Source organism: Malaya genurostris, chromosome 2, assembly GCF_030247185.1.
Source record: "Malaya genurostris strain Urasoe2022 chromosome 2, Malgen_1.1, whole genome shotgun sequence".
NCBI lineage: Eukaryota > Metazoa > Arthropoda > Insecta > Diptera > Culicidae > Malaya > Malaya genurostris.
In genome coordinates this window covers 250591623-250617637 of record NC_080571.1, presented here as the reverse complement: position 1 = coordinate 250617637, position 26015 = coordinate 250591623, and the positions used below count along the sequence as shown (strand labels likewise).

The following is a 26015-nucleotide window of genomic DNA, read 5'->3' as shown; positions in this document are numbered from 1 at the left end:
AAAATTTCACAGAAAATTCTTTAAATGTTTTACTATAAGAAAATATACAGAAAATAATAAATGATTTTTCTAAAGTGTTAGACCCTACCCGCCCTTAAGGACTGAGGCCAGTGTATTTTAGGGTATTTCAGAGGACTATTTTTACACTTTAAATCTGATTTTCTCAAAAACGGTAATGGTGATTATCAAAAAAACTCAACTGAAAATAAGTTTAGATTATTCTGTGAAAATTTCGGAACGATTCATTGACTTTAGCGGTCGAGAACGTTTTTTTTTCCTGAAGGAAGAATTGCATAGCTGAAAAAGCCGTCTTTCAACTTGTTCATTGAACATCACGCCTTCAAAAGCATGGATCAAAAATCACATTGTCAAGTGACGCAATATTCCTTTCGTACAGAATTTTGCTGATTCCGAGTGTAATTTGCATTCGGCTACCAATTATTCATAAAACACATATGTGCTTTTAGGTTTAGATGATTAGCGGCGTGCGTTGTGATCTAATAGTTCTCGGCTCAAGCCGCACTGTAGCTATCGATCATCTGTTGTTTTTTTTCGATAATTTTCGAATCACACAATTTTACATGTTCTTGAATATAAGTCTGTGTGAAATATGACGCTCCATTTATGTGCATCTTATAAGATGCAAAATCACAAGATTATTTCGAACTGTGTAACATAAGATTGAAGCAATAATTGATCTGTTGCTATTTGCTTTTGCATTTTTATATCGCCTTTTAAAATTAGTTTATCTTTAATGCACGCGTGGTTCAATGAATACGCCGCTGGTCTTACAAGCCAGTTGTCATATGTTCGAACCCCGACCTGGAAGGGTTCATAGTGTCAGTAGGATCCATAGTACTAGCCATGCAATGATTCTGTACGCTAGGAATCGGCTGCGAAGTCTGTTGAAACAGAAAGGTAAAATTCTTCAAAAGGAATGTAATACCAAGACTTTGCTTTATCTTTAACACATTCAATAAGTTGTTGCTTTAAATATTTTTATTTTTGGAGTTCCACAAATCATTTACCTAGTAAGTTTACTTTCGAAAGCGAGAATCAGATTTCGATTTGTTTTCTTTTTGATGTTTGACTTTACTCGGGGTGTCTATAAAAATTTCAAAACTAGTCGCGTTAAACTTTTATGATAATTTTGAATGATCTGACAATAAATCGATAACAGAGATAAGTTCTTGATCACGAATATCGAGTTTTACTAAAGATAACAACATTATGCATGCCCCATGTCATCGGGAATATGATCAGCAATATATGATTAACGTCTCAGCAGTGTAAGATAACCAAAAATATCTCGAAAACGCTTATCAGTCCCGCTTTTTATCCGAACGAGTATAAAGAGGAAACCATGGTCGAAATTGAACCATTTCTTTTTGGGCGTTAAACTAATGATCTCATTTATCTATGTGTGTGAAAACAGACATTCATCTAGAGATTTCAAATTGTGTAAGAAATTTAACGGTTGTTTTGAAAAGCAAGTAGCAATTCTCCTGTAGAGGCGCTTTGAATAGCCCAGTAATCCCTTATGGGCTCTTGCTTTCGAGCTTTCATACAATGGTAATCCATACGTGCAAAGTCGTGCGCAACGGTGATTTTTACCGGGTTTTTACTTGTACGTTTTACACAGCTTTTCTGAAAAAGTTTGTACTAGCTTGGCTGTCTGTTCTCTGTGCTTATAGGTGAGATGAAAATAGGTGCAATCGCTTCGAGTTTTCGCGTCGCTACAACAATAGTATTAAACAATTTTCGAACTATTTTTTGTGCGGTATTGCTTGAATCTTCTAATGAGATGACCAATGGTACAATAGCGTTAGATCACAACTTCCGTTAGTCAAATAGGTTAAAAGCGCTTCTGGCATCGCAATATCCTACGTTGGAGTCACTACACTTTGCTATGAAACTTTCTGTTCATCAGGTAAGTAATATTTCGGATAAAATCATTCAAAATCAGCAAAAGATAATTCTGTAGACAGAATGGCAGCTCTGTCAATAGGTTAATGTCCTTGTTTCTTATCGAGCTGTAGATATACATAGTTGAAAATGAAGGTTTCTAATAAATGGAATCCATAAATCATTACGCCTTGAAGATGAAATAGTTGCTGCACAAGTGCGTTTGTGCATAACCCGTACGACTACGATATATAAAGAACAGTGATCCGAAGCATAAACATATATTTCTAGTACACACGCGATAAAAATTCTACAAAAAAAAACATTTCGCTGAGCAGTACTGCAACGACGACTCAAAATACGAAGGTCAAATCAAACAAAACATCGAATATTAAACATTGTGCATTCAACAGAACTTTATAGATAGGATATTAGTTCTAACATAACTCGAAACAGTAACGTTTGGTTGCAATAGCCATGAATAAACGAGTCTACAGAAGTTGGCAACACTATCAACGAATTCCACATTCTACTTCTTTTAACCATAAATGGCAAACATATCAATCTTACTTTAGCAAAATTTATATAATAGAATGTTCAATATGCTTCGTAAATCATTGGGTGCAATGTTATTTATGAGAATGATTTACGTGGATATTGAGCTTATGTCTGATCAATTCAAGTGGGGGAAAATGAGAGCCACAAATATCGAAACTATTGTTGTACATGAGCACATAAATTGATAGCAATAAATTGATTCGAAGGTGGTAATATAGATCGGTTGATTAATAGAAATTTCAAATAGCATCTCGGAACAAAACTATACTTTATAAGCTCATGTTTAAACGTGCTTGGCAGCATTTGTTTCCATTTTTCCCCACTCTGTCTGTGTGCTGGTATTTGTATGTGTAATAGACAAACATCCAACATCGCAATATTTATGATTGATTCGTTCTGAGTTCTAGTATTTTTTTTGTTTTGCCCATTCGGCATTAAGTTGCTCATAAATATGCTCTAGGCAACACGAACTATGCTGGCAGCAGCGCACACAGAAGCAGTAGTCACGTTATGGACTTACCATCGTGCAATGGGTCTATCGTGTGGATCATCAGTTGCAGCAGACCATGTCGGAATTTGGCCCCGGTTGCGGATTGATGCTGATTAATCGGTACACTACCACTACTAGAACCGGGCGGCCCCGATCGGCTCTCGGAGGCCGCCCTCGACGTCACCGAGCCGCCCGGCTGCGTTGCCATCGACGTTTCTGACGAATTGGCTGCATTTCCCTGGAAGCAATAAATGAAAGAGAAGGAGCAATTCACTGATTAGTTATCGTCGCAGCATCAAAAGAGTATGAGGGTAACGGTTTCAGCACTTTCTGCCGAATTTCTATAAATGCGGTCAAGCAGCAAAAGCATATAAAAATAATAATATGTGTACTTAATTCGAGACAAAAATGAAAGTTTCTTAAATCTGACTAGAAATGAATACTGCAAAGGTCAAGCGGTCGTGGTCTTAGCGTAATAGTAGGCCAGCTGTGTCTGGCCTGATCAACGATTTACGATTTAGTTTATTTACGAAAGAAAAACAAGCGTTTTTTAGATACTCTGTCAGACAAACATCACCGTTTTTATGAAAAATCTATTTTTTCAACCACTTACTAAACAGGTCATTAAGTCCTACAAAAGTATTTTAGATAGTCAGAAATATTTTTGTTATTATCAGTTGTTTTGTTATTATTTGTCATCTATAGTAACACATGGATGTTATATATAAACAGTTTGAGAGTTTATCTTTGTTTACTTTCGATTTTGTTAATATCTCCTTAATTTCCACGTGCACTTACAAAATATTCGTGTAGAATGAAAGACAATATTCCCATGCTGCAAACAGTACCCAATATGCAACAAACGTTTGTACAATAACGCAGACATAGTCGAAAGAGAAAGTAAACAAAGAGAGACTCTCAATTCTCGGTTGATTTTTCATTAGGGCGTATAAGCAAGTGACAGTTTCTCTTTAATCACTCTCTCTTTCGATTATTGTGATGTGATTAAAAAGATTTTCTTTGATATCACTATTCTGTTTGAAAGTCGAAAGTTTCGGGTATCATTTCATGCAAAGAGTTGAGTGATAAACGTGGAAACCGCTTGGTAATTTTCAGCGAATGCACCAGGTCAGAGCACAAATCATCCACGCAAAACGCCTTTCACCTTTGAAATTCGGTTGGCAACTAGAGAATATATTCAACAATCTACTACTCACTATGGAATGCTGACAAAACAACATCTACAGCCTTAATGGAATTTGTAACAACAAAGCACTTTTATCATCGACCACAACTAGCAACTGCGACCAATGTAGAACAAGGAGCGTGAACTAGAACTGACAATGCCTTCAACATACCTACAAGTAAAAAATAGACGCTCCCAACAGTGCCGACGAATTAATAAACGAAAATGCAATTAGTGAATTTTATTTGCATACATTGATTTACTTTTTTTCTACACAACATAGACACAAAACCTAAATGTTGTACAACAAAAGCCGTTGTTTACGATTAATTGATTTTTTAGTCCAAAAATTAATGTATTACTGTCACAAAAAAGATGAGAGCAAAACTTATTAATAGTTCGACACAAACATACAATTTTTATTTCGAATCGTTTCCATTTGACTATGGTTCGGAGTTGTTTTCTACGGATGACTTATAAGACATAGTGCAAAAAAATGACTTTCGTTGCATTGCCATTTCGAAAATTTAGTCTAATAATTAAAAATCTATTTGGCGGCACAACGCATTTTTGGCTCTAGATAAAGTCTACTATTGCAGAATGTATATTAAAGTAGGAAAAAAGATAGATTAATATTTTCATTGTCTGTTAAAGAACTGCGAACATTTCAGCACGAGTAAAACTGATTTGTTTTAGCTGCCTCAAATAACCCACACGTAAATTAATTTACATTTCCAACGTTCCCTCTGGGAAATAAATTGAGCTCCTCTGCACAGTCCGGTGAAAATCATTTGTCGTTGCTAACACCGCTGGGAGCATTTAATTTATGTGTTGTTGCTACTTCATAAATCTAGCTTCAGCGGTGACTGATGTATAGTGGACAGATGTGAGCAGAGGCTCTGTGACTGTGTTTGTACATTTCCTATTGAGCTGCCCAAGTATACTAGGAACAGTTCGCAACCTTGCATATAAAAAAAATAATTCACTTCTTCATCACAATAGCAAAATTTTGGAATGTTATTTATAGCGATTGTGATTGTCAGCTAAGATTATCAAAATATTTCTAATGCTCATACAAACTCGGAATATTAAAGCTACCACCTCTGTCACGATTTCCTGGTTTCTTTGGATTTATTTTCCAGATGGAAACCATCGATAAAAGTTTTCTCTACAAATGGTACCCGAAAGAAAGTTTTCACCAATGTCTAATATTTGAGTGTAAATTAAATTTGGACGTGGCCAGACCGCAACACAACGAGGTCGCTGTGCTTGGAAGTTGGCCAGGTTTTCAGCACCAAACGGCAGATGGCGAAATTCTGCTGGAGACAGCTGGTTGACCCAACTGCCGACATTAATTATTGAAGGAATTAGCATACGAATATCAGATCATTTAGCGAACTAGCATTTTATGGGTTCAGGTTTGAAGGTGTAGCAATATTTTCCAGCAAACTTGTAAAGTGCATGATTTAGCATTGATTAAACATAATAGTTTCTCATGAATGCTTCATTCTTTGGCCATTTTTGATAATTACTGTTCGTGAAGTAAAGTTCCTCTAATATTCTTTTTATCTCGATAAACGCTGATATATTTTATTGTGAAAGCCGTTTCATTCCCGTCATAGATGATAAAGTATGGAACATCTGTGTAATCTGACAACCACGTGATAATTATAGTAGGATGGTTATTGAAATATCATTGCTCTTAAATCTTCCTTGTACTTTAAATTCTTATACTTCCAAAGAATTAAATGAATTAAAAATCTCAGAATAAATACACACGTTTATTGTAATTGATACTTAAAGGGCGAACAGTAGTCCATTGAACAAAAAATGATCAAATTTTGAGCAGTGGCTCTTTGAAGTACTGTCAGACGCGAAAATAAAACAATAAAACAGTATACAATTTTTTGTTAAGAATATAATACTTTTAGAGATAATGTTCCATTGTTAAAGCAAGTGAAAGCGGAAGAACGGAATGCTGCACACTTCGAAAAAACTCTGTGATTATACATCTTATTAGATGCATAAATGGAGCGACACAGTTCACACAAATTTACTTGGAAGAACATTCAATATTGTGTCTTAAATTCCATTACATGCAATTTACTGAAATAAAAAACCTTTTATAATCCATCTAGTGTTGTAGTGATGCCTTTCTCATATTATTTATATTTCCAAAAATATCACTAGAAGATTCTATGAGAAAATATTGTGTTTTTATCTTGAGTAATATAAGAAACTTTCTTTGCGTATGAACTAACACAACCTTTCCAATTTATAAACAGTTATGTCAAGTTAATAGGAATTTTTCTTTATTTTGTATCGTCGCACTAAATGATTAAACACACTTTACTTCTGAGAAAATTGAGCGAGTCTCGTTTTAGACTTTTTGACCACTATTTCCGTTACTTCTGGAACCGGGAACCTAGAACCAGTATAGCCGAAGTTGGTACGTTTAGTAAGTAACTAATATAGCTTACAAATTGAATCAGATTTGAGCCAAATCTAAAAGAATTTTACCCTTTCTTGCATCGTCGGTGTGCAAACTTAAACACACTTTACCCTATGAAAGCATGATGAAATTTAATAGCAATCTATTTTTTATTTTATGTGTGACATTATTTGACACATACTCGCACACATACATGCACAGACACATACATTGCTCAGCTCGATGAACTGTGTCGAATGATATAGGACACTTAGCCCTCTGGGCCAATTTTCACTAGTCAATTTTTCAAGTGATTGCATAAACTTTCTATATGACGAAGGCAATAAGTGTACTTTTCTAGAAAAGTATCGTTATCATGATTTTGTAATAACACAAGTAGGTACAAATTGAATAGAAGATTTAGTAATTTACATTTTTTTTTCACTTGAAAAATATAGATTTAAATGTGGCAATCCTGCACGCTATACGAAATTGAACAAAGCACGCTGCGAACGAAGCAAAGCCGCACGTACCGACGCGTGCCAGTTTTTGATCGTCATTTTGAATGACGATTTGAATGTTTTGACACTCATCGCCCAATAATTCCGGAATCGGAAGTCGGATCTGGATGAAATTACACAGTGTATTTAAAGACAATGAGAGCTTTAATTCGAATCATGATTCGTGAAAATCGGCTTTACCGTTGCTGAGAAATCGAAGTGAGTTCCGTTTTTGGAAGTTTTACTTACTATTATCAGTGCTTTACTATTATCAGTGCTTTCGGAAGTGGAAACCGAGGACCAGTAGTCCAAAGTAGTTTTATATATTCACTAACTAACAAGATCTGCAAACTAGATCTCGATGCACAGTGGTTTGAATCGACAAAAACGTGAACTTAATTCTCTAGCTGTTAAACCGTTGATCCGATATACATAGTTCCTTTGGAGAACTCATTCACAAAAATATACCTCGTGATTTGATCACAATAAAAAATGTGCAAAGCCTACTACGATAAAAGTTCATTTCAACAACTTTTTTCGCTTAATAGATAGAAAAACGATGTCTTCTACAAAGTTTTAGAACTTCTAACGAGGAAAAACTTTGCCGAAGAAACTATAGGTCTATCGCAAGAAGTTTCGGATATATGAAGCATTTTCGTTTGAAACCACTTAAAATCAGTTTTTTGTACATAACTCTTTTCGCAATTATTTTCAGTGTCTACTGTGTTCGAGACAATTACTAAAAACGTAAAATTACACATTTTTGTTGAAGACTGTGTACGGTTTGGCCTTTTCCCAAAAAAGTTATTTAACATTTAAACTTTTATATACACTAACTTTAACTACTAATAGGAAGCAGGGTCGCAGACCAAAAGGCACATACATATACTTTTTGGAAAGCTTAAATCAAGTAATATAAAGTTACGAAGTGTGTAGGGTGGCCTTTTTAAATTGTGTGAATGAGACAACAAAATATAGAGAACTTTTTTGACCATTTTCATTGCAGAAACATTTACTAAAACGATTATTTTTGGTTTATTAAAAGGAACTTTGTAGAAAATGTTCAACAATTGGAATCGGTCGTTAGTGTAGCATTGGTGCAATGGTGTTATGATTGAATATAATTTCATGATGCATTCTTGTATGCAATTGAACAAACTAGAGAAGCATCCTAACTCATTAAATTTCGACAAGTTTTACTTCCTTTTAATAGAATATTCCTTATCCGTTCTTTTAAATCCAATACAATTCGTTTCAAGGATGATATCTTACACCATTACCAGCACGCCTAAAAATCGTTTAAATTTAAGTCTTCCGAGATGAATTTTTATCTGTTGAAATGTGTAAGTCTAGCCTGCTTTAAAAGTTAAATCCTTAAGACATGATTCTACGAAATACGTTCTTATGAATTAAGCCATACACTGGAAGAAATAATGAAATTCACACGATTTTTAAATAAATAGTACTATGAAATGGACATCAGTTGAATAAAAAATTTGATTCAAAACCATTATCGATGTAAAAATAAATTGGAATACATTAATTTCAATTAATATGACCGTGTATTTAATTGACGCTTAGTTTTACTTTTACAGTATATTGACTAATGAAGCACAAAGAAGTAACTTTATATTAAATGTCCTGCTCCAAATATGCACTGTTGTTGTTGGTGAGAGCAGGGCTGCATATTATTTTTAAGAACACTAAAGAGTTGATTGATAATACAAATGCTGGAGCATTTGGTCGATGATAATATTACAATAAAATGCGTGAGTGGTTCAACGGCGCACACGGTAAAGTATCAAATCAAATTATGTAAATTATGAGTCTAGACATTTTTTTTTAAAGAAAAATGCCTGAACTCGAGTATAAAAACGTGCACAAACTAAGAATAAAGAATAATAATTAACAAAATGTTTGGTTTTAGGGAATTTGTAACTAATCGTTTGCTTATTTCAATTCTATTACATTTTCTACTGAAGTCGGTAATATCTCGCGATTTTTTTGTGATAACGGTTAATAAGATACCTATCAACTTTCACTTTGAAGAGGAATTCCGAAAGACTCGGTACTCGCTGAGAGTAAGTCATAATAGTAAACTATAGTGAAAAGTCTTATCTTTCGTCTGATGTTAAAACTAATGCTCTATTTTTTACACCTCGACTGCATTTTCTTGCAAAAGTTGTTGCCTAAAGGTAACTTATCGGTTGATGTCACCAAAAAACGCATGATATGAAGATAAACAATTTTATTAATGTAAGTTTTCCTAAGAAAATGGTCAAAAAAGCTCACTATATTTTGTTGTCTCATTCACACAATTTAAAAAGGACACCATACACACTTCGTAACTTTATATTACTTGATTTAAGCTTTCCAAAAAGTATATGTATGTGCCTTTTGGTCTGCGACCCTGCTTCCTATTAGTAGTTAAAGTTAGTGTATATAAAAGTTTAAATATTAAATAACTTTTTAGGGAAAAGGCCAAACCGTACACAGTCTTCAACAAAAATGTGTAATTTTACGTTTTTAGTAATTGTCTCGAACACAGTAGACACTGAAAATAATTGCGAAAAAAGTTATGAACAAAAAATTGATTTTAAGTGGTTTCAAACGAAAATGCTTCATATATCCGAAACTTCTTGCGTTAGACCTATAGTTTTTTCGGCAAAGTTTTTCCTCGTTAGAAGTTCTAAAACTTTGTAGAAGACATCGTTTTTCTATCTATTAAGCGAAAAAAGTTGTTGAAATGAACTTTTATCGTAGTAGGCTTTGCACATTTTTTATTGTGATCAAATCACGAGGTATATTTTTGTGAATGAGTTCTCCAAAGGAACTATGTATATCGGATCAACGGTTTAACGGCTAGAGAATTAAGTTCACGTTTTTGTCGATTCAAACCACTGTGCGATGTTGCTGGGCGGTCAGGGATCTCATCATGATCCAAGCTTGTACGACAACCTTTGAAGCGTTTATACCACTCGTATGCCTGTGTTTTTCCTAGACACGATTCACCAAAGGTCTTTTCTAACATTTTCAACGTTTTGGAACACTTAAATTCATTTGCAACACAAAATTTGATGCACGCACGTTGTTCTAAATTTTCATCCGTTATAAAAATCGCCACACGAAAATTTTTCAACTTCTTTGTATAGACGAAAAAACAAAAACTAATCGTACGATATGCGTCAAAATTTGACAGAATGTGTATAAAAGTGTTGCCAACGTTGAGAGAATATAAGTTTACCGAGTAGACAAGCGCAGGAATTTTAAAATGAAAATTCCGGTTCTTTTTTGATCATAAGGTACATACATACATACATACAAACATACATACATACATACATACATACATACATACATACATACATACATACATACACACACATACACACAGACAGACATTTTGTGATCTCGACGAAGTGCAAGTTACAGTCGAAACCAGTAAAATTCATGCTAATCTAACAACAAGTCATTACATTTGAAGTTCTCCCTCATTTGACAACTTAGGTCCTCATGAATTTTATCGTATGAGGGATTAGGTCACATGCAAAATTCAAATTTTCTTAGTGCGTGGAAGTATAAAATTCATTCACTCATGTTCCAGAGACATAAAGTAAGAAATTAACAATCTCATTAGAAAATGAAATTGAATAAATTTTTTTAGAATCAAAAAGTAAATAAATATTATTATTATTATTAATATTATTATTATTATTATTATTATTATTGTTGTTATTATTATTATTATTATTATTATTATTATTATTATTATTATTATTATTATTATTATTATTATTATTATTATTATTATTATTATTATTATTATTATTATTGTTATTATTATTATCTTCTCTAAAAAATAGCACTTGAGTTAAAATGGCAAACTGATGATGAAAAGTGTTCCATGAAGAATACTTATGAAAAATTTGAGCCAAATTAAAATATACAAAAAAAAATCTAACTGCGATTTCATATGAAGCTTAGCTACATTTTATTTGGAACTGTGCTTTTTTTGATTCCTTCTGCTTAAGTGAAAGATTTTTCGGTAAGATCACTTTGCATCGATCAAAATAAGTAGCATATCGATAACACCGAGTCGAAAATTATCGGATGAGGTAGAATTTCCCATCAGCTATGGTCGAACAATTTTTCGATCAAAGTCATAACATATGACCGGACGTTTTCATGTTGAAAAATTACATACACTTGGCTGATTTCATATTCTGAATAGTATTTGAATTGCAAAGATGAAAGAATCAATTCATAAGAACGTAATCGGTAAAGAACATTGCTTTTAGTGTTTTTACCTTTTTTTATATATATAAAAAATAGGTATAGAATTCGCTCAAACTTTCGAAAAATTTTCCGAGGCCCGGAGGGCCGAATGTCATATACCAATCGATTCAGCTCGACGAACTGAGCAAATGTCTGTGTGTGTGTGTGTATGTGTGTGTGTCTGTATGTGTGTTGTCAACTAAGAGGTCGAGATCTCAGAGATGGCTGGACCGATTTTGATCAAACTAGCCGCAAATGAAAGGTCTTCCCGTCACCCAGAACGCTATTGAATGGTTTTGAGATCGGATGTTTACTTTTTGAGTTATACGAAGTTTTATGTCAAAATTTTCAGTTTTTTGACAGTATCTGTCACAATTGCCCTTGAAAACAGAATATGTTTTCAGACTTAGATTCCGCACGGTAATAGCTATCCAACAAGCCATAGATTGTTAAAATCCGTCCATTTTTAACGGAGATATCGAATTTTTTGTGTAAGCGACTCCAGCAGTAGAAGTTCTGAGCGCTGTATGGCAAAGAAAGGCTTGGGAGCAATGTAAAACACGATTTTTTATACTGTTACATACAATAGTTTCTAAGTACCAAAAAGACTGTGAACAGCATTATTTTTCATGACATTTTGCCTCGGACCAATTTTAGCACGGTTCGTTTTTGGCAACATAATCGTTCGAATATGACATATTGGAAAGATGGCAGTACTTCCGAATTCTGAACAATTTCATAATTATATTGATTTAAACTGCTTACAGCAATAAATGCTGGAAGAACAAAACACCCATATACCATTTGAATCAGTTCGTCGAGATTAGCAAATGCGTATGTGACAAATAATTTCACTCAATTTTTTACCTTATTTTCGAAGATGACTCAACCGTTTTCTACAAACTCTGATTCATATGAAAATTCGTATGCTCCTAAACAAGGTTCCTGAATTATGTTTGGATCCGACTTCTGGTTCTGGAACTACAGGATGATATGTGAAACGAAATTAAAATTGTGTAACTTATTTTCCTCGTAGATGGCTGAACCGATCTAAGATTCAAATGATATCTAAGAATCATCTAAGATTTGCTGATTTGAATAGTCGACAACCAAATAAACTTATTTCAGTTTTAGTGGTATTCAGTTTTCGATTCGGAAGGCACCCAACAATTTAACTCGTACTACGATTTCTCAAAGATGTCTATACTGATTTTTAAACATATTGAAACAAATGTAAACTAATCAGGTGAATTTGTCTGACTTCGGCTACACCGATTTTAGAATTCCGGTTCCAGTATCGAATCGTTTCTCAAAGCTCAATCGTTTTCTCAAATAAAGCCAAATCGAATTTCAGAAAAAAATTCAAATTAAAATAAACTTATAGTCCCACACAAAATTAATTAATTTTATTCAATGCTGACTCCCGATTCTGGAATTACAGGAGGATGAATTTTTAAAATTCAAACCGATATAGAAGATGATAATCCCGAAAAGCTTGAAAGTTGGACTCAAAACTATTGCAATTTATTCGTCATTTGGCCATACGAATCGGTTTGGTTTATGCTGGTTCCTGAATACCGGCTCTGGAAGTACCTTAAATTACCGTAAATTCTAAAATGGAACTCATTTCGACATATCATGAAAAGTTTAATCGATTGTAACCTTTTTAGATAGAGTAATGAGTGATTAAAATGTCAAATTGCAGCTTAAAACGACGGTCATTAAAATAATGTCATGAAAACCGAAGAATATTCATGAAAAAAACACATGCGGATTGATAAAAAAGGTATCATCTCACTGATAGGTGGATTAAGCACGTTTTTTAGGATACATACACAGTGTAAACTCCCAAGAAACAAATTGATCGTTTTGAAAATGGGCTAGAATTGTAAAACTCATGCTATACAATGTTTGAAATATTTTTGAAATGAGATTAAATATGGTCTTGGAGTGCAAACAATACGTTCGGAAATGATTTCTGTAAACCTACAGTGAAAAAAACACCGTAAACCTAGCCTGTATGACCTTGCTTCGCGTCTTGTAGCACACCGTGAAGCAAAGTTCTTCATTCTCCTACAGTACTAACGAGAACGAACCTTTCATTTTATTGCATTGCCATGGAGAGCACAGGCACTTTACCAAGCAAGGGATCAGGTCTACAAAGTAGCATATACTCTCACGCATCCAGTTTCTCTCTAACATAGGTCTCTCAGCAATGTCAAACAAAGTGTTCACAGCGGATGTTTTTTGTTGTTTTGTTCGTTTGAGGATTCACAATACAAGCCCTGCTCTTGAGTTAGAAATTTGTCTGTCATGCCAGAAAAGAAGAAAAAAGCCTGCTTCACTTGTAAGGAGGATGGATTTTTGAAAGCAAAATTAATAGTATCGAAATTAACCATTATTTGCGGAAACGTTTAATCGGTCAGCTACAGTGCCCATTGCTCATTCACCTCAGTGTTGCTCGAAACTTCGAAGGAAATTGAGTTCCGGGAAGTATACTGAGATTGGTTTTCTTTGTACTTGAGCTGCAGTACACAAATTATTGTTTTTGAAACAGCTAAAGTTATTAAAAAGTAGATTTGTTGAGCAATGAATGAAATGGTACAAAGACACAAACATTGTAAATGACTTTTCTGGATGCGAAAACCCAAGAGCTAAAACGCTACACAGATGTTCTTGAATGACGCTTGGGTTAAGCCAAGAATAAACCAGCATCAACAGGATCATATGACTTTTACAAGAAGCCAAACAGCAAAACCATTCTTAAGCTCGAAACCTCTTCTAAGCACAACCCATGACCTGTGCTGGGTGGAGAGCTATGAAGATCGCGGTTGGTCTAAAACAGTTTCCGGAATAAAACAACATTTTGGGCTCGAACAAAGCTTGCCTGGTTGGGAAATAGTATCGATTTCGTAAATTGCTTGGAGCATTTTTCGAAGAATGAGAATGTATCGGAAATGCCAGGACGAAGGAAAATTGTTTGACTGGCTTTGCCAAACCTCATCGAACATGGCTGTCCGCCACGAAAAGCAAGTCTGCAGGAAAATCTGGAAGCAGCAGTTTCAAGAAAAAGGCATACGTTATTAGATTTGTCAAAATAGGCTTCCGTTTCTGCACTGAACTCAGCATTTGACGAAACTTTCCCTGAAGACACATTTTCAGGTTTAAAAAAAAGATAATAGTCACTGGGAGCCAGGTCTGGAGAATAAAGGGGGATGGTGGATCAATCCGTTCCGCAAATCATTCAATTTCCCCCTTGCATGAACGCATGAATGCGCTGGTGCCTCTTTTTCAATGGCTTGATGAGAACTAGAACTCGTCTGACACGATCAGCTGTTATTCAAACACTAGTGTAAAGATTGTCATGAAATGTTTATATTGGGCCATCCAGAGAGTTGTTCTATTCACGTTTTTTTGTTAGAGGCCCGGGACTTTTCATTCCATGTGATTTAAAATGAACGAATTGATTAAATTTATAGTAAATCTAGTTTTAATAAAAGCTAAGAAGTAGAATTAAAATAGAAAAATAAATACCTGGGTATGTTCAAAGAATTCGTAGAGAATTTCAAGCCGAAAATTATGTGTCCGGCTGGACCCCACTTTTTTTGTCCGGTTTAGGCTCGCACATACAATTCATTTTCGAGGCACAATAATCATTTTATTTTCCCCATAATCGATAACACTTATTAACCACTGGACTCAGCACGAAATAAACATACGAAAGAACAAACCAAATATACTACCAAAATTAGACAATTTCAGAAAAAAATTAGTGAAAAACACCTTGACATGATCGCGATTGACGCCAAACTGAATTGAATCAGCGTCACCCGGCAAACTGACGTCTGTCTGTCACATGAAAGCGAGCTTACAAAGTCAATCCATCGATCGAAATAATTGCTGGTTTAGAAGATATTCAAACTGTCCGATTTAACACCGTGTCTGGACTAGCCCCGGTTTTCCCTAGTGCACAATTTTGGTCTACAATAACAGCGAACGAAGATTCACGACACATCATCACAATTAAAATGTTGACTGTCTCATTCTAGCATAGGTGAAATTACAAAACCAAAGAAACCCATAAACTGAAAAAATCTCATTCCTTGAATTCAATTTTGGTGTTGATTTATTTGATTAAATTTTTTCAAACTACCAATAGAACATCAAACGAACTCATCTCAATATCTTCACCATCAACGATGTTGGAAATGCAGACGCAAGTGGTTATTAAATAATCAGAAATGCATTCACATTCAAGACTCATGGACGAATATCAAAAATCGACAAAAAAAAACTAAATAAGGTGCAAAAATAAATGAAAACGAAATGTAAATGAAAACATTCTGTCATGAGCACAGGCGAAAGGTCCAATGATTTATAAAGTTTAAAACTGTGTGCTGAGCGAATATGAATTCATCAATCGTTCGACGAAACGCTTCAATGATGAAAGCTTTCATTATGGAACTGTTCCATCCACTCCACCATTCATTCATGTGCACATTATACGAGAAAAAGCTCTTATCGGTTTTCCGTGAATGTGTAGTAGTTTCAAATCTCTCGCGTATCGAATTGAGGATATTTCCGGAGACGCCTGCGCGCAACGATTCTGGGTGTCTTTACATTTCCTCGGCGGAATTCCACACATTGGACTGTGCTGTAAAATGTTTGACAGCTCGTCTCCCCGCGAGACTTTAATTGCTCCTTGAAGTTGGACGTTGTTTATATACCGCTGCCGTTGTCAGAAAAGTACAAAGGAAGGCACCGCACGATTGGAATGTAAAGGAAGTCCCTGAGAAAAGGGGATATGTATTTCGGCGGTTTTGTATGGAGAATGCTGAAGTTGTGTAATGTGTGTAGTGGCCTTGTTCGATGAATATAAACATTGCAATACTTTGCAAGCAGCAGTGGGTGGAAGCTTATTTAAAGAGAAAGAGAGAGAGAGAGAGAGAGTGAAAAAAAACGGTGCGGTGCTTTATGGAAATGATTTCGAATATTTATTGGCACTTGAATCGTACGTTCCCACGAGAGCGCTGGCGACGAATGTGAATTTGATTGAAATAACAATGATGTTATTGTATCGAAGATACTAAATGATTTATTGAATCACAACATTACTTAAGATATCGATAATATTTGTGTATAGAATTTCATTTCAAAATTTTTAAGTGATCCGCAAAGCCTTGCTGAAATCGAAATTACCGATCTTTGCTAATATAAACTAAATGTTAGTTGAAATCGACCATCGCAATGCATTACAAACACAATATCATGGGTACATTTTTTTCAGATTTAACTCAAAACCACGGCTTTGAATTGTGTATTGAAACAAGCGAGGTGTTCAGAATAATTCACACATAATCATGTACTGACAATTGACTCGAGGAAATTCACACACTTTCACTATGCTTAGACATGTAGACAATTCAAAATGACCGGTGTGTCACTAACCATTCTACTGATGTAATTATTAAAGTAACATTAATAAAAAAATTATCCACACAAATACTTTGAAGAAAAGTTTAAAGCAATGAATTCAAATCGAAAGACGACTTACTTGCAACGAAGGACTCTCATTATCACGATTTCCAGGGCGTTTATACTCTTCTAGCAAGCCAATTTCCTGTTGAATCAATTGAATCGATCGAAACGCAAATTTAGAAATTGAATTTTGAACTCTGATTGTAGTGGTGACGATTGAACAAATAAATTTTCGGTGTGCTTAAAAATTAACTCACTCTGGAAAATATAGTCAATGATGAATGATGCCAAACTATACAGAAGGATCCGTCTATTCGTCTGATAAATTACAAAATTTACAAAGAAAATTATATCTGCCATGTTTGTTCTTTCTTATAAACAAAATGTTATTATGTTGAAATAGTACACAAAAAGAAGATTTATTTCATTTTAGATTTTACCTCGTAATGTCGACTTATGAGGTGACGTATCTCGCGCCAAATCGTGTTCGGAGTTCTTTTTCTTTTCCTTTCCTCTGGTTTCGATTGATGGTACAGCAATTAGGCTATATTACCGGTTAATTTTCGTTAATAGTCCAATTGACTCTCTTTTCACTGCACTACCAGTGAAAACATCTCTGTGTTGCTACATCGAGTCATCAAAGTTAGGATAATTTTTTTTCTCGCGAAATACTCAAATTTTCACCGAGCTTACACGAGACGACATGCTCATTTATAATTTTTTTTCAACATTTTATATTTTTCTTCAACATTTTTGAAGATGTATTTCTTCCATTAAAAATACTTGAAACATATTTTTCTCTCTTCCAATTAATTGCACCACTCCGGATTTTACAGCGATAAAAATATTTTTTGGACATGGTATGTGGTATGCTTTCTTATTTTTGAAAAATGTGGACGACCACGATATTTGATACTTTCTAAAAATTAAATAATATTCCACCATGCGCCCCCATCAAGTTCTGTTAGAAGGGAACGCATGGTGCTTTGTTCTAGTAGTTTATACAACTCAAGCGCAGGGCTTAGAAATCATAGTAACGAAAAGGAGGAAATCAGTTCCAACATTTGCATAATACATACACAATCATACTCCTTGTACAACCTAGAAAGCTGCAAAGCAAGAACTTACTGATAATTCATATATGAATGCTAGTAATACAGGGTGATTTTTTAAGAGCTTGAGAACTTTTTTAAACAATAAAACGCATAAAATTTGCAAAATCTCATCGGTTCTTTATTTTAAACGTTAGATTGGTACATGACATTTACTTTTTGAAGATAATTTCATTTAAATGTTGACCGCGGCTGCGTCTTAGGTGGTCCATTCGGAAAGTCCAATTTTGGGCAACTTTTTCGAGCATTTCGGCCGGAATAGCCCGAATTTCTTCGGAAATGTTGTCTTCCAAAGCTGGAATAGTTACTGGCTTATTTCTGTAGACTTTAGACTTGACGTAGCCCCACAAAAAATAGTCTAAAGGCGTCAAATCGCATGATCTTGGTGGCCAACTTACCGGTCCATTTCTTGAGATGAATTGTTCTCCGAAGTTTTCCCTCAAAATGGCCATAGAATCGCGAGCTGTGTGGCATGTAGCGCCATCTTGTTGAAACCACATGTCTACCAAGTTCAGTTCTTCCATTTTTGGCAACAAAAAGTTTGTTAGCATCGAACGATAGCGATCGCCATTCACTGTAACGTTGCGTCCAACAGCATCTTTGAAAAAATACGGTCCAATGATTCCACCAGCGTACAAACCACACCAAACAGTGCATTTTTCGGGATGCATGGGCAGTTCTTGAACGGCTTCTGGTTGCTCTTCACTCCAAATGCGGCAATTTTGCTTATTTACGTAGCCATTCAACCAGAAATGAGCCTCATCGCTGAACAAAATTTGTCGATAAAAAAGCGGATTTTCTGCCAACTTTTCTAGGGCCCATTCACTGATTTGCAAGCGTTGCTCGTTAGTAAGTCTATTCATGATGAAATGTCAGAGCATACTGAGCAAATAATAATGCATGAAAATCATAACCTCAAAAAATCTGAGCAAATACTAATGCATGAAAATCCTAACCTCAAAAAAATCACCTTTTATATGAACGTCGCGAGTATCACACATATGAAATTTGGTTACGGCAGTCAAGAACTAGAGCCGGTGTCAGTTTTTTACGTGTTGCTGATGGATGTAATGAAAGAATAATGATTTCTTTACAGTGTCAAACGTTATCATAAAGAGGGATGTCTATAGTTTTCTGGAAAAATGTATGATTAAGATAAAGTAGAAGTTTTGTGCTTGAAAACGTCAATCGATTATCTTTATGATGGTTTTCATGGTTAGTAGCCTGAGAGCGCTATATAATTTTATATTCATTCTAAAATTTGAAACAACAACAGATATAAAAAACGATGCGTTATTTTTCGTTTTTGAGTTATAACCTTTTGCATAATTTCAAGTCATGCATTTATCGACCATGTCCATTAAAAAACTTGATTCACTGAATCGATTTCTTTAATTTTTGGGTATATTGTGTAGAAAGGTCCGTACTTTCCAGAAAATATCTGAGAATATAAAATGACGTCTCATGTACCAATCAACTCAGTAAGTGATTATTCATTTTCAGAGGAACGACTCCAGGTTTTTACTGGTTTAACATGGCCAAATATCATATGCTAGTGTCAATGAGAAAAATTTAGTCGTATTTTTGTTCAAATTGCGAACGGGAAGTTCTAATAAGGTAATATCATCAATCCTTGGATTGAAACGAGAGCAACAAGGATCGGAGTATAGTAGCTCTGGAATAGAAGCTTTTGGAAAGGATGTTCTGCCAAGCAATTTTAGATTTAAAGCTTTATCACGGGATAACCTAATTAAAACACACAGAGCATAAAAAACTATTCGGGTCCGTAATAAGTTGTATCTCATTTTTCAAAGCTTACAAGTGCTACGAGTACACTAAAAATTCGACTGGATATTTGGGAATCCAGCGCCGTTGCTATGAATGCGCTTTTGGCAATATAACTGTTGGTTGCTGTTCACACATGGCCGCCATTATTTACTACTTATCTCATACTCGATTTTTATTCAAAGAGGTGAGACCGGCGAAAATATTGCTAGAAATGCCTAAATCAGAACAGTTATCAATAAAAGAAGTGACGATGATCAGTCTATAGAATAAACGAAAATAATCATTTTTCATCCCATTTCCATACTACATACTACTTCAACATGAAAAAAAAAATTATCACTAAAAAATCCAGGGTGGTGCAAAAATTGGAAGAGCGAAAAAATATGTTTCAAAATTTTCAAGTATTTTTTAATACAAGAAATACATCTTCAAAAATTTTGAAAAAATAGTAAACCTTCCTCATAATGCCTTAAAAATACCTAATTTTTTTCAAATTTTTCGGAGGATCAGTTTTTTCAAAAATCAAAAAAAAATCGATTGAACCACCCTAGCTCCGTCACTATGGCAGTTAAAGGGTTGAAACTTTGAGAAAATTGTTTCCAGTTTATGACCTTTCGAATGTGGTATAATAATATGAATTCTCTTTGGGGGCAGATTTCAAATGCTTACCCTGCTATAGCCTTAAAGTTGATTTACGAAAAATACCATTCTCGATTTGTGCGAAATTTCGTCTAAAGATTGGTAATTATTTTTTGTGTGGACTGCACTTATGCACTCGTGTATTACTTCTACAATTCAGTTTAGAGTGTTATGTTTACATGCGCAAAATTTTGTTACAATCTGCCATGTGGTTATCGATATCGTTTCCGAGCAAGAAGATCTTTACCAAAAAGTACGGGTGTGTAATGTCAGAGACATAACTGGATGTCGTGAATACGAATAAAACTGATACGATTTCTTTACACTTTTGAATTCGAATTTATAGTTGATCGATTGTGTTAATTGCGAAACTTTCCCCCTTTTCACTACTAAAATTTTCAACGATTTTTGACGTCGATTATCTCATTTCGGATTTGCATATTTCAGTGAAAGAAACTATCAAGATGCAGTACAGGATTCATTTCTGTCTTTTAGAAATGAGCAAAACGAGTCATGATTTGGGGAAAATAATAAACTATTATTAAATAACATGCTTCAGGATCAAGTAAACATTTTCAACAGGTCTTGCTTTTCATTAATCTATGCTTTACCATTAATCTATTAATCTGTCACATCTCTTGAGGCAGAGGGTTCAAAGTGATATTCGGGTAGAAAATTAGAGTTACGAGCTTTGAAAGAAATGCATTCTTCAAGTAACGCATTTTCCAACCATCATTAATTTTTGTGGGAGAAGAGTTATTGCTCATGATTTCATGACAAGTTAAAATGATTGGTTTCATGATTTTCTAATCATAACAGCAGTAACGGATTCCTTTCCGTGTACGATATTTAGCACAGTTCGGAACATTTATCTCGAACGATTTTCGCACAGCGAAAAGTGCACGAAGCAAATCAAATTATTGATGATTTCTACCGTCGATTTGCAAAGAAGAAATCTTAATAGTTCTTTAGATAACATTTAGAGCCATTAGAAGGGCTGATTTTATATAATGTTGTCCACTTTTCGTTTCTTGTTTTCTTTCTCTCCAATGCAAACCATCAGCAGCTGATGCAATCGTTCTTGCTTGAATTGAAACTAGCTTTGCGTGCAAACCGACACATCCGCTCGCAGTGCCAAATGATGCGAAACTGATCTTCTCGCCTTGACGACCGGAAGGTAAATGAGAACTACGACCTGAGCGTTTGAGGTTTTCAACCACGCAGGAGGTGCGCTCTCCGATGCCGCTGTTTGAATGCGTCTTCTCGCCCCGATGTCTGCTTCCATCCAACGGACAAGAAGAAATGATCGATTTTCGCATTTTTTTTTGCATAAATATCTGTTTATTAATCTTATTTTTGTGTATTACATCAACTTTTTACAGTACAAGTGTTATGACCCTTTGGCCTTTCATCTTTGTTGTTCATACGATTCGTTATTAATATTAGGTGTTTTAGTTACTCTTGTTTTACATACCAATGTTTAATCATAATATTTATTTTAATTATTAATAAAATATCTACCTACTTATAACTATCCCTAACCTAATACGTACAAATTTTGAATTATTTGTATTTCAGAGATTGAGCACCTCTCTTCAAATTTCGTGCAGTATTGTTCAATTTTTGTTCTAGTATATCCAGGGAGGCCATCTCATGTACTTCACTAGTCCTTGTCCAAGGGGGTAGATTTAGAATCATCTTTAAGATCTTACTTTGAATGCGCTGAAGCCTAAGTTTGTGTGTTCGTGCACAGCCCCGCCAAACAGGGACTGCGTATTCAATTGCGGAGTAGATGATTTGTTTATAGACAGCCATCTGATTCTTCAGGCACAGTTTAGATGTTCTACAAATCAGCGGATACAGAGACCTAATGAGTATGCTGCATTTTTGAACGATTTTGTCAACATGTGACCTGAATATCAGATGTCTGTCAAAGGTGAGTCCTAGAAAGATAACTTCATCGGACCATTGAATGACCTCATCACCGAATCGTATTCGGCATTCGTCTGATGGAACAAGTTTTGGAGATCTTGAATGTGGAAACAAGATGACCCGAGTTTTTGCTGCATTGATCACAATTTTCCAGCTTGTAAAATATTCCGTTAAAGCGTCCAGACCTGTCTGTAGTTTATTCTTCAGAGCATTAATGACACGACCTTTGTAAAGAATGGCAGTATCATCAGCAAATTGTGACAGAACACCACCACCCGGTAGAGGTGGGATGTCTGATGTAAAAATGTTGTATAGAATGGGACCTAGGATACTTCCTTGGGGTACACCAGCAGGAATAGTAAATCTTTCTGAAAGTGCATTATTCAGAGAAACCTGGAAAGCTCTATCCGCAAGATAATTTTTGATAATTTTAATAAGATACATGGAAAAATTATCCGGAGCAGTTTAAACACAAGGCCATCGTGCCACACCGTATCGAATGCCTTTTCAATATTCAATATTGCCATGGCAGTCGTTTTGGACACTGATTTGTTTTGCTGGATGACGTTGTTAACCCTTGTGAGTTGGTGGATGGTGGATCTTCCTTTCCGGAACCCAAACTGTAATATATCCTGTTCATCTGCGAAAGCAAGTATTCGCCTTTGTATTGACTTTTCAAACAGCTTGGATAGGGCAGAGAGTAAGCTGATGGGTCGATAGTTCTTGGAAAATGAAGGATCTTTCCCCGGTTTCAAAACTGGGATAACTTTAGCTAACTTCCACTTTGAAGGGAAGTAACCAAGCTCCCAGCACCTGTTAAAAATTTTAGCTAAGAAGACAAATGAGCGAATACTCAAATGTTTCAGCTCAATGTTGAATGTGTTGTCGAAACCGGGGGCCTTCATATTTTTGGATTTTTTCACAATAGTTATCAGCTCATTCGCAGTGACTCTACTTTCCTCAGGAACCAAGCTGTCTGATTGGTCAACCTCAGCTACGCTATCAGCAACGGCTCTTTCATGTGGACTAACAATGTTGAGTCCTAAATTGTGAGAACACACAAACTGTTGGCCTAGTGCATTTGCCTTCTCTACTGGTGTGATTAAAGGTATTCCTTCAGCTGCGTCCTGGGATGGCAGCAGAGGAGGAATAGGCTTCGGTTTTTTCTTAAGCACCTTCGTTAAGGACCAGAAGGGCTTTGAATGTGGGAGAATTTCTCGAAGCTTTTGCTGGAAGTTCCTGTTGCGAAGCTCAGATATCCTTTCCTGGATTATCCTAGTTAAGTTGTTATAAGAAGTCTTCCTATCTAGGATACCAGTTCGTTGATACTGCTTTCGGTAGATATTTCGAAGTCGGATGAGTTTCTTGGTGACACTGTCGATTTGAAGAGAGGAACTCGGCATATGTTGTACTGGAACCGTCCTATCACGAGCGATTGTGATTGAATGCTGCAACGGAGATAGGGCCGCATCGATTTCCATCGGGGAATCAAGTGCAAATCGATATTAATAAGTTGGTCGGCGATTTGTTGAAATTGGACCCAATCGGTGCGATAATAGTTCCTCCGAGGTTGAATAGGCACTGTTTCTGGTGAAGATCCCAACGTCAATATTACTGGAAAGTGGTCAGAAGAGAGCTCGTTGAAGACAACCGGAGAGCTGTCTATGGCGATGTTACTGATGAATATATACAAAATGGAATGAACTCCCGATCTGGAAAGTCGCGTTGGTTGATCCGGAGCGAAGATGTTGTATTGTCCAGCTTCGTAATCTTCGGCAAGTACGAATCCGTTTCGATTCTGTCTTCTGTTTCCCCACAGCTCATGCCGTGCGTTGAGGTCCCCAGCAATGATGAATTTGTTCTGTCGTCGAGTGAGCATAGCCAGATCTCGCTTCAATGATGCACACGTACCATCTCGAAGATTTGTTTGTTTGGGGCAGTACGCTGAATGGATCGTTTAACGGCAATGGCAACTCCCCCTCCTCTGGTAGTTGTCCTGTCGAACCTGTGAATCCTGTAATTGGAAATAAAAATAGAAATTTCAGCTTTAAGATGAGTTTCAGTTAAAATAGCAATATCGGCATTCTTCTCTTGAAGAAAGTCGGACAATTCAGCAGTTTTGCTCCTGAGTGAGCAAGCATTCCAATTTACTATAACCAACTCATTATATTGCATATTCGATGATGAATTTGCCTAAGGCGTTGATTTGATCTAACCGCGTTCTGCAGTTTCGTAGTTTTGTTGTCATTGTTTCAAAAATGACGATCAGTTGTTCAGCAGAGAATAAATCACCAGAGTCATCCTTTGCTTGTGGTTGATTATTGCCCCATCCAGGAGGGATTTTTGAGGAAGATTCTTTTTGTGATCTAGCGGCTGATTTTTTTTGGATTGCTGCGAAGAAGTGGCGGCAAATTCGGAATATCCCTCTTCGGTGGGAGCCGTGGGAAATTAATTTCATCCTTCTGTGGAACATTCTTGCGCGTTGATTGTTTACGGGACGCCTGTTGTCGAATTTTTGTAAACTCAGCACGTTTGGGACACGATTTGCTAGTAGATGGATGGTCGCCATCACAGTTCACACATTTTACAGCGATGTCATCTAGTAGGCAATCGTTGGTATTGTGTGGTTCGGCACATTTCCCGCACCGACTCTTCATGTGGCAATTCCTCGCTCCATGGCCGTAGTTCAAACAGTTCGTGCACTGTGTGACATCCCGATGTACCGGTTTATACTTTTGCCATTCGATGATTATGGGAAATAACGATTTAATCGTTTTCAGTTGACTCATGGTGATGGAGCCCTTCTCCAGATGAACCAAGTACAGTTGATCTCGATACTTTTTGTCCGTGTTATGTCGCTTCATTTTAAACACCATCATAGGCTTTAGTCCAGCCTCCGAAAGTGCCTGCTTTAGTTCGGCTTCCATCATGTCGGGTAGTCCTCGAAGTACAACCTTCATAGGTTTGTTGGCGGCAATATCGTGTGTGAAGTATTCCGCTTTTGTCTGCTTCAGATAACATTCCACTCCTTTGTAGTGGTTCAAAGCTGGAACAGTTATTTTGTAGCCTTCAGTACATAAACGGATTGTTGCCTGTAGTCCTTTGCTGATCAGTGTGTTGAAATCCGAGCGTAGAGTTGGTGGGAAGCCCTTCAGGTGGAAAGGCGGCATTTTTCCTTCTTCTGCAGTTCCTCTTCGACATCAACTGGCAGATCAGCATATTGGTTTTTACTCAGCAAACGGTCGTTTACCTGTACATCACTTGGCTTCAGACGCTTAGCATCCTTTGGATCCTTCTCGGATCTATGACGCGTTTTACCCATAGCTTGGGTAGGTAGAAAACTGCGAATAAAAGATAAAACAAAATCGAAATTAGTCGTAGTAGGTTATTCGCCTATCCACATCGAGTGTTAGATGACGAATTGATCGATTTTCGACCACGGTTACCTTTTTATAACGTTCAGTTGAAGCCTAACTACCTAAAAATCGTCGTCCTTGCGCGAAAAACCCAAGCAAAGTGAAGGGTTTTCCGCGTTGTTTAAAAATTTTCAGAAAACTTAATTTTTGAGTTGTTTGTGGTTATCTCACACTGTTCAAAATATTATCCTAAATTACTGGTCATATTTTTGATAAAATAGTGAAAGAATTATGTTGCTGCCATTAATACAAGTCGAGATATTCACGATTAAGTTCTACCCATTCATCCAAATGGCTAATTTTGA

General features: G+C 35.8%; 1 protein-coding gene across 5 annotated transcripts in view; it reads right to left on the bottom strand.

The window, feature by feature from the left end:
* LOC131429417 (sodium/potassium/calcium exchanger Nckx30C) overlaps window positions 1-26015 on the bottom strand; it is a 215301-nt gene that overhangs the window by 53630 nt on the left and 135656 nt on the right. For 3 of the 5 annotated variants that reach the window (XM_058593512.1, XM_058593513.1, XM_058593514.1), the window contains exons 3-4: window positions 16900-16965; window positions 2984-3191 (exon numbers count right to left, since the gene is read on the bottom strand). In XM_058593512.1, coding sequence (XP_058449495.1) covers window positions 2984-3191; window positions 16900-16965 — 274 coding nt within the window. The remainder of the gene's footprint in view (window positions 1-2983; window positions 3192-16899; window positions 16966-26015) is intronic. The other 2 variants (XM_058593515.1, XM_058593516.1) reach the window with 1 other exon arrangement.